This window comes from Tauraco erythrolophus, chromosome 6 (assembly GCF_009769465.1).
Source record: "Tauraco erythrolophus isolate bTauEry1 chromosome 6, bTauEry1.pri, whole genome shotgun sequence".
Taxonomy (NCBI): Eukaryota; Metazoa; Chordata; class Aves; order Musophagiformes; family Musophagidae; genus Tauraco; species Tauraco erythrolophus.
In genome coordinates, this window is record NC_141470.1 from 34,775,042 (window position 1) to 34,784,534 (window position 9,493).

General features: G+C 52.8%; 1 protein-coding gene across 1 annotated transcript; it reads left to right on the forward strand.

Annotated features, from left to right (window-relative positions):
* The first annotated feature begins 445 nt into the window (after positions 1 to 445).
* ZFP36L1 (ZFP36 like 1 zinc finger CCCH-type) lies at positions 446 to 3,377 on the forward strand. The gene is made up of 2 exons (XM_086613571.1): positions 446 to 571; positions 1,405 to 3,377. Exons 1-2 carry the CDS (start codon positions 515 to 517, stop codon positions 2,353 to 2,355), a joined length of 1,008 nt encoding a protein of 335 aa, XP_086469697.1. The 5' UTR covers positions 446 to 514; the 3' UTR covers positions 2,356 to 3,377.
* Positions 3,378 to 9,493: the final 6,116 nt, after the last annotated feature.

Sequence of the window (9,493 nt, forward strand, 5' to 3'; positions counted from 1 at the left end):
GCGTTGCACGCGCGCACGTGCGCGCTCACACAAGCGCGTACACACGCGCGGGCTGCCGCCTCCAGAGCGGGGGAGCGCAGCCAGCGCACACACCCCGCCCCGGCCGCGGCGGGCCGCTTTCCCCCCCGCCCTTTTCTTTCTTTTCTTTTTTTTTTTTTTTCTCCTCCCTCCTTCTCTCCCCCGCTCCTTCCTCCCGAAAGTTTTTCTGGGCCTGTCCGCCCGGGTGATTCAGTGGTGGTGTCAATCACCCTGCCCTCCGCCCTCCTCCCTCCTCCCCTTCCTCCCACAGGCGGCTCCTCCTCCCGGCCGAAAAAAAGTCCGAAACTCTATAAGTTGAGCTTTCCCGGAGTCGGCTGCAAGCAGCGAGCGGGCGCGGCGGCCGGGCGGGCTGGTGGCGGCACCAGCAGCGGGGGGAGGCTGCGAGCCGGGGCGCTGGAGGCTGTGCCTTACCCACGCCGTGACTCCTCGTGTCCGTGTGCCGCTGCCCCACCGCTTCCCCCCTCGCTCGCCGAAGATGTCCACAGCCCTGGTGTCGCCCACCATCTTCGACCTGAGCGAAGTTTTATGCAAGGTAAGGGCGCCGTCGGGGGCTGCTCCTCCAGCTTCGGGGCTCTTCAGCTGCTTTGGGGTTTGCGTTGGGGTTTTTGTTTAGTTGATTTTTTTTTTTGGAGGTTTTTTTTTTCCCTCCCCGTTTTCTGGTCAGGAGTAAGTTCGGCGCCAGGGCCGGAGTGCGCAGGGCGGGGGCCGAGCGCGGCCGCCCCATCCCGGCGCGCGGGGTCCGCCGCCGCCCGCGCTTCCCGCCTCGGCCGCTCCGGAGGAGGGGGAGGACGGGCTGAGACGCGGCGCCGGGTGAGGGGGCCGGATCCTTCCCTTGCCGCCGGCGCCGCCGCGCTGCAACATGCCCGGGCGCGGCGCGGCGGGCGGCCGCGGGGCCGGGCGGGCTCCCTCCTCGCGGGACTCGGCCGCCCCTCGCCGAGCCCCGATGGAGTGGGAAGCGGGGCGGCGGGGGCTGGGCGGGCGCTGGCGCCGCGCGCTGCCCTTCTCGCTCACCGACGTCCCCCGGGGGGCTTTTCCAGAAAAGGGCTCCGACCTCCGAGTTTTTTTGGATGCCGCCAGCGGCTCCCCTGTGTCTGGTGGTTGGCTCGCTTCGTTGCTTCCCTGCGCGAGGGAACGGGGAAGGGCGGCCCGAGCCCTTCGGGCGGAGCGGCGAAAGAGGCTGGAGCAGGCGTTGCTGCAGAGCGGCGGCCCGCCGGGGCAGGGCGGCCGCCGCCCTCCTCGCTGCCCGGCGGCGGAAGCCGGCGGGGCGCCGCGCTGCGCCCTGCCGCGCCGCGGGAGGGTGCCGGGGCTGCGTGGGGACGCCGGAGGAGGCGGTGGCGCTGACCAGCCCTTGCTTTCTCCCCGCAGAGCAGCAAGATGCTGAATTACAGCCCCTCGGGTGTCAGCGGGTGCCTGCTGGACAGGAAAGCGGTGGGCACCCCGGCCGGCGGGGGGTTCCCTAGGAGGCACTCTGTCACCCTGCCCAACTCCAAGTTTCACCAGAACCAGCTTCTCAGCAGCCTGAAGGGGGAGCCGGCTCCCATGCTGGGCCCCCGGGACAGCCGCTTCCGGGACCGCTCCTTCTCCGAAGGCGGCGAGCGCCTGCTGCAGCAGAAGCAGCCCGGGGGTCAGGTCAACTCCAGCCGCTACAAGACGGAGCTGTGCCGCCCCTTCGAGGAGAACGGTGCCTGCAAGTACGGCGACAAGTGCCAGTTCGCCCACGGCATCCACGAGCTGCGGAGCCTCACTCGCCACCCCAAGTACAAGACCGAGCTCTGCCGCACTTTCCACACCATCGGCTTCTGCCCCTACGGGCCGCGCTGCCACTTCATCCACAACGCGGAGGAGCGCCGTGCCGTGGCGGGGAGCCGGGAGCCTGCCGTCACCGACAGACCCCGCCTGCAGCACAGCTTCAGCTTCGCCGGCTTCCCCAGCACTGCTGCCAGCGGGCTGCTGGACAGCCCCACTTCCATCACCCCGCCACCCATGCTGAGCGCCGACGACCTGCTGGGCTCCCCCACCTTGCCTGACTGCGGCAGCAATCCCTTCACCTTCTCCAGCCAGGAGCTGGTCAGTCTCTTTGCCCCCAGCATGGGAATGCAGGTGCCCAGCGGGAGCTCCCCAACCACCTTCTTGTTCAGGCCCATGTCCGAGTCCCCCAATATGTTTGACTCGCCGCCCAGTCCTCAGGACTCCCTCTCTGACCAGGAGGGCTATCTGAGCAGCTCCAGCAGCAGCCACAGCGGCTCAGATTCCCCTATCCTGGACACCTCAAGACGTCTTCCCATCTTCAGCAGACTCTCCATCTCTGACGACTAATCCGGGGTTTCCTCTTGCTCCCCCCCACCTCTATTACGATGTTAAGCTGAACTCCCCCACCCTGTCCCCAGTAGTCCGAGCTGGATGTTAACGTGTCCCCCTGCCTGCGGTAGACCCACTGGCTTAAACCTTAAGTGCCAAATTACGATGAAAAGCAATAACGTTTACAAAATTAGTGCCTTTAACACTTTCACTGTGACTGTATTTACCTCTCCAGCTGCAGAGGGCACCAGCAGCTCTGTGCACTTCCAGATGTGCGGGAAATGTCGGGATCCAGCTCCCTCCACTGGCCACGTACTGCATCGCCCTCTCCCAGTCTCTTCCCGACTGGCCAGTTTCCGCTAGGCTGCAGGCATGTGGGCAAGCGTTAACATCCAGTCCTCTTTCTCCTCTCCCCTTAAAGACTAATCTTGCCTGGATCCGCTCAGGTCTGCAGGAAGAAAAGCTGAGAACGGACAAAGATTGTAACATGAGTGGGACTTCGACTGGGAGGAAGAAAACAAAGCAAAAAAAAAAAAAAAAACCACAGAAAACAAAAACCAGATGGACTATGAGAGACTTGATTTTGGTGCTAAAAATTCCCCGTGTATTCGTGTGACATCTTAAAACAAATAAAGAAATAGAGGGGGTGGGGCTGACGGAAGTCATTCCACACACACAAGTTCGTGTAAACAAAGTTCCAGTAGACATAGCTTTAATGGTTTTGCTCTAGAGTACTTTAGACCTATCTTAGAGCACTCACGCCAAGCTTTTTATTATTTTTTTCTGGGTTTTTAATTTTGTATAACTTTTCAGAAATTGGAGAGCAAATTTTGCTTGTCACTGCACAACAATATAAAAAAGCTTATTTAACTTATCAAAACGTATTTATTGCCGAAACCTATGCTTTTTTGTTAATTTTGTTCATATTTATCGGGATGATGAATCCATAGAATATATTCTTTTATGTTTAAATTATGATCTTCCATATTAATCTTAAGATTGTGAAGTGTCTTTTTTCCTTTTTTCCCCACAGTTTAATATATTATACTACGACATTTTTTTGTAACTTTACACTTTTTTGGTTATTTTATTTTAAAAAATGAAAAATTAATTTAAAAAAATGCAAAAACTGTGTTTGGATTATTTATTTTAGAATTCCCTTCCCCCCCCTTTTTTTTTTTGTGTTGGACTGCAAATTGAGTTAATGTGCTTCTTTGCCTTTCCTCTTCTCCTCCTCTTCCCCTCCCCTGGGTCTTGCCTACCTGGGCTTTAGAATGTACGTACCTGAGCTCTGTTGCGAGACAGTGTGGAAGGAAGACCTTTTTCTTCCTCTTTTTGTATAGATTCCTCAAGGAGAGAAGCCTTGGGCTCAAAGTGCCTATCTGAAGACATTCCAAATACAGTTTGTCTTTTCATTTCTGTATTCCAAGTCTGGAGTTTTCCTTGCCAAGGTGAACGGGACTGGCACAAAGAGAATAATGAATGTAATTCTTTTTTCCCCTGTTACTGTTCACTACATTGCTTTTTCTTCCTCTTTGTGTGAGTTTATTTAAAAGAGAATCTCTTTTGTAACGACTGTTTGCAGTTTAAATCAATAAACCCCAAGTTTTTTCAAGAAACTGTCAGTGGAGCTGGTTTTACTTGCAAAAGTTGAGGTGCTGGTTCTAGATGACCACTCAAATGCAGCTACTTCCCTCTTCTTGACCCTTGACATGCCCACCGTGTGCTTAGGCACCCCTCTTTATCATTCCTCATTCATTGAACGAGTCACCCCTGCAAGTACATGGATGCACAGATTAATGTTGGCAAACACCTGATGTGACCTACCTCCGTGGCTTCTAGCTGTCTTTGTCTCTTGTGGAGCCCTCCCCCATCTTGCGTCCCTCTGTCCCTGCAAACTTCTTTCTAATCAGTGTAGCTTAACAAAAAGCTTGGATTAGCTTTTGTTTTTCCTGTGAGGCTTGGCCCCTTCTCCCTCAAGGAGAGCCTATGTGTGTTTTGAGTGAGGCTTGAGGGGGATGTTGAAGAGGTATGGATTTCCTAAATCTCAGGCCTGGCTTGGTGGTGGTAATGGTTGGTTTTGGCAGAGCATGCGATGTGTTGCATGGGAGAGGAACGTGACCCCTCAGCAAAGTCTCGATGTACACACAGATCATCCTGCTATGAAGTTTAAGCTCTCGTACCCCTTGAGGATCAGTCAGCAATCTTGGAAATTTCTGAAGCCAGTGGTTTTGTTGAGGGACACTGCTTTGTCAGCGCTGCTTATGGTGTAAGCCTCGTGTTTCACCTTTGAGCTCTCCTTGGGAGCAAGCTTGGTGCTCTTCTTCATCTGAAACCGTTCCAGCTCTCTTCCAAATCAGGGATGGAATATTGCTGCCGACCAACTGAACCTTCAGCTGTCTTGACACGCCTCAATGTTCAGGAGAGACGTTTCCTAATTCATGTTGGAAAAGTTCCTGCCAAACAAAAGCTGCAGGATACCTCAAGGCTTACATCGACGTACCTTCTCTGCTGTTGGCTTTGTGCAACGCGTTTTCTTGTGTGGTCTGGCAGTAAAAGTGAACTAGGTGGAGGAAAGATGGTGGAAGAGGAGTGTGGCTGGTAGAAGCTGGTTCCCATGAACAGTGCAAAAGCTGCATGGGGAGTTTGGTTGGCAGATGCTGACATAACTAGCATGCGGTGTGGTCTACGTGCTGATCCCCGAGAGGAGAGCCTCAGGCACGGCCCCGGTACTGCTCAACAGCCTTCAGATACCTTCTGCTGACCGCAGCCTTGCCCCTGCATCTGAAGGCGATGGGGCCCTGGGTGACAGATGGGCTTCTGCCTGGAAGACCCGTGCCCGGTTGCAGCAAGCACCTGGGCCTGCCTCCATCCCAGCTGCTGGAAGCTGACCTGTCGGCCCCTGAAGAACGAGGTATATCTGATCTGGAGAGGGTCTCAAGCCTATCGCAGGGTGTGCACATGGAGCTTGAAACTGCTCGCTTCCTCTCTGGACTTTCTATGCAGCTCGTCAAACAAATAGTCTTTGTCCAGTTAATAATTGATGAAGAAAAAAACTGTATTAGTTGCACGGTGCTATTGGTATGACAAACAACTGGGAAGCTATGCTAAGAGTAGGTCTTTACTCACGGTACTTGTGTACTTCCCTTGTCCTCCTAGTGCACTGGTTCTGGGAAGCCAGCACCATTTTTGTCCTGTGAGTTTATGCACTGGTTCTGGGAAGCCAGCACCATTTTTGTCCTGTGAGTTTATTAATGATAAATGCTCTGTCACTCAGTGTTTCGCTTTTTGAAACTAACCTTGAGCTAGGTCACACAGGCGATAGAGCAGAACAGGCAGCATCAGAAGTTTACTTTCTGTAATAGTTTGTAAGAGAGAGAGAGCAGGCAAGAGCCTCCAGCAATGCAGAGATTTGCCTGATCTGATACCATTTAGCATTCATTGTGGCTTGGGTACATGCAGCAGCTAGTCTGGAGGGACTTCTCTTTCCTTGGATTTACCATGGGTGAGTTGTTCACGCTGTTTTTTGTAGGGTTAGCATTTGTGTCCCCTAGCCGTTTGCCATGGTTGGTAATAACCTAGCCAAGGCTCACAAAGGTAAATAGCCTTTCCTGGCATGATGGTTTTGAGACACACGTTCCTCTGACTTGGGGGCTCCTCCATGCTCTGGCTCATTGATTTAGTGCACAGGATTCTCAGAGTGGCCAGGAAGAAAGGGCTGGCCCGAGTGCTGGCACAGTTGCTCCTGATGTGCCTGGTGTGCCAGAGCAGAGAGAAGCACCCTCAGGGACACAAGGACTGTCATCCCATGTACGGTGGCACGGCAGAGTGTGCCTCAGTGCAGGTTACAGGTTGCACTTACAGCTCTTACTGTAGGGCAGGGGGACAGCTATGATGGCTCTTGCTGCTCCTTGCATACTTTTCGTTATAGTCATGGATGCTTGCTGTGGGCTCCTTGTAAGAAGGCTGGGTCCATGCCTCTCGGGTACGGGCATTAGCTGTCACTTATTTTTTGGCTTCGAAATCAGATGACTGTAGTGCTATCCACCTTCAACATGTCTAGCTCTCTTTCGAAGTTACAGCCAGCGTGTATGGCTGACTGTGCCAGTAGCCTCTTGGTAAGGAGTAAGTGTGATGACTTTGATCTGCAGAACTCCAGGTGGCTCAGATCCCACTCTGATAGCTGCCTCCCTCCTTCCTAATTCCTGCAACAGCTGTAGGTGTCCCAGCAACTGTACTGGCTACTCCCTTGCTATGGGCTAGATGTGGCATTTGTACCAAAACATCTTCAGTTCTGCAATCGGAGGGTGGAGAAACAGAAGCCACCTCATTTCCCGAACTTCTTTGTAGGTGAGGGCTGCAAAGTCAATTAGGGTTTCTTTGTTGTTGCTGCTGCTGTTGTTTTTAAAGGCAGTTGGGAACTTCACTGTCTAGTTTTGGCCAACCTTTGTTTAGCATGACTTGTACACAGGCATGGTGTGCCAGATTGCAAGTAAAAAAAATGCCAATTTAAAAAGTCCTCTGAACTGCTCCAAGTTCCTGGTCCTGACAGAATTTGCCTCATCAGCCTAGTCATGAAATTGGGAGGAAGAGGGAAAGAACTTGGAGAAGTGGAGAACAGTGGAAATACACCTGAAGGACTGTTACAAGCTGGCTCGAATTTTCAGTCTGTACGGTTCCTGCTCAGGGAGGGCAAAGGTCTGCAAATGGGACTTGGAGCTGCTGTTGCACATCACATAGGGAAGACCGGGCTCTGCCTGGCCTTGCATAGCAGAGGGGAGATGGTGATGGGGCTGGAAATGATGGGGTCACCGTTACAGGATGGGAGCGAGGCAAGAGCCAGAGATCAAGTCCACACGGCATGAGGATGGCAAGGGCAAGAGAGAAGCCACGCTGCCTCGAGTCTGAAGACTTAACTAATGTTGGTTGGATGCATGAAGGCCGATGATCTGAGTCTCTCCAGTGAGGCTCAGGAGCAGCAGCGTTGAGAGGAAGGTCTAGGTAAGTAATGTAGCCTGCTGGACACTATCTGATGACTATGCCCAAGGTAATGAATGAGTATTAAGATGCAGTAATACATGTGAAAACCGCTAATTTACACTTGCTAATTGCTGCAATTTGTGTGGCCTGCTTCAGAGAAAGCTGGCGTGTGCCCGAATCTGGAGAAGGAGGCTTTGGGGGAAGGTGCAGTGGTCAGTGTGTGAGCAAAGCTGCTCCTGGCTCCAGTGATGGAGGTGTTGCGGGGGCTGGAGGCTGCAGACATGTCCAGGGACGGCACTGACACAAAAGCACAGCCTCAATATCTGCCTGGAAGGGAGACAGGGGCTTGTGCATGAGGGAGGCTCCTCACGCCCTATTGTAACAACAGGCAAAAATCAAGACGAGTGGTCTCGTACCCTGCAGTGGGACCGGGGAGGCTGTTATGCTGCGGGGAGGTGGTGTGATAAGTGACCAGGCACTCTGGTGGCAGGGAGAAGAGGGGTGAGTTAATTGAAAATGGGCAAAAAAATTAAGAGTGAAGAACGGTTCCTTCCTTATGTGGGCTCATGGAAGAGGGGTCAGGAGGAGCCCATAGCAGAAGCAGTTTGAGGCATATGAACCAAGAGGAGAACAGCAAAACTAGTGTTGGGAAGGAGTTCAGCTGGGAGGAAGGGGTGACACCCGTGGCAAAGAGTCTCTCTGGGGCTGGGAATGTTGGGAGGGACGGCGAGACTGGCTCGGTGGGGATGCTGCGAACGTGTGCCAGGAACTGGTAGAACAGCCCTCACGCTCGAGGCCGAGTTCAGCCCAAAACGTTAGAAGATGATTCTGCCTGGTGATGTAAAATGTCCTTTGTTTGGAGACTCTCTGGTCTGTTAAGCAATGCCTGTTCCTCACAAAGCCAACGCTTATTCCCTAGAATACTTCCAATGAAAAGAAAAAAAAAATAGTTCCTCTAAGACACCCTAAACCAATACCTGCTGTGACTAAGCCCTGTGGGCAGCTCTGCAGCTGATTTATATCCTCCCCCTCCAAACTGAAGGGGTTAGAGTGGAAACAGACGCAGCGTTAAACATAGCCGAGGGCAGCGAGCGCGGCAGCGCAGCAGCGCGGCGGGAGGAAGCGGGGTTGCGGGCGGCTGCTGCCAGGCGTGACGCCGGTTCGGGTTTCCTCGTAGGCAGAACAGAGCTCCTTTTGGCTGGTGCAGCTTTATGGGCTCGCCTGGGTTTATTATACTGCAAATGTTTTGAATTCCACATCTTAATTTCCAGAGAGGCTTTGCTTAACTTTCGCTGCTTTTTTTTCCCCTGGTTTTGATTTTTTTTTTTTTTTTTTTACTACCGCTGCCTTAACCTCTTCTTTTTGACCAGGTTTTGGTCAAAACGTCCATTTTCTGAGCAAACAGAGGGCCGGAGTTCTCCCTGCCTGGGCTCCAGCTGCAAATTAATCTCTTTTCATAGTTTCATTTTATGTCCGCCCACTACCCCCACCACATTAACTTAGTCAACACATGGAAGGGAAATTTTTCCATGCAGGATCCTGCGGGTTGTAAGGCTGTGTGGAGCATGTGACTGCCAGCTCCAGAGTTTTCTTGCACCTCTGGGTGGAAGGAAGTTTCCTCATCCCCCACATATGCGAGCGGTTGTCGGTGTGATGTGAAAAGTTTTAACGACTGGAGGCAGTGGAAACATTTCAGGGTTCAGCATTTCTCTGTGTGTTTAAAGTCCTACCACACTGGCTGGGTTGGGGCAAAGCCATAGGTATGGTATGTTTGCAGTACCTCCGGTGCTACCAGACCACCAGTTGGCAAATGAGCCAGTCAGACGTTTTCCACTGTCATTGTTCTGTCTCTGTGGGGTTTATCTCCCTCCTGGAGAGGACAGAAAGCACAAGCGTTGATGATGCTGACAAAGATGAACAGTCTGCTTGGCCCATGTCGTAGATGCACTTTGCACTGTACATGATGTCTCTCATGCGTGGGCCTGGGAGGACTTTATAGGTATTTCGGGCACTTGGCAAATATAACTGTACCTATTCTGCAGGTTTTAAAACTCTGTTAGATACACAACTGCTAAGTGAAGGGGATTGTCCGGCAATGGCACAGCATCAGAACTGCATAAAGAGCTGCAAAAATAATTTAGGACTCCTGATACTTTTCTCCTGTCTTAGTCTCCAG

What these genes read in the sequence shown, in the direction of transcription:
- ZFP36L1 (XM_086613571.1), top strand. Translation starts at nt 515, where the DNA reads ATGTCCACAGCCCTGGTGTCGCCCACCATCTTCGACCTGAGCGAAGTT. An exon ending in TGAGCGAAGTTTTATGCAAG is followed by an intron (nt 572 to 1,404) that starts GTAAGGGCGCCG and finishes TTCTCCCCGCAG; the next exon opens with AGCAGCAAGATGCTGAATTA.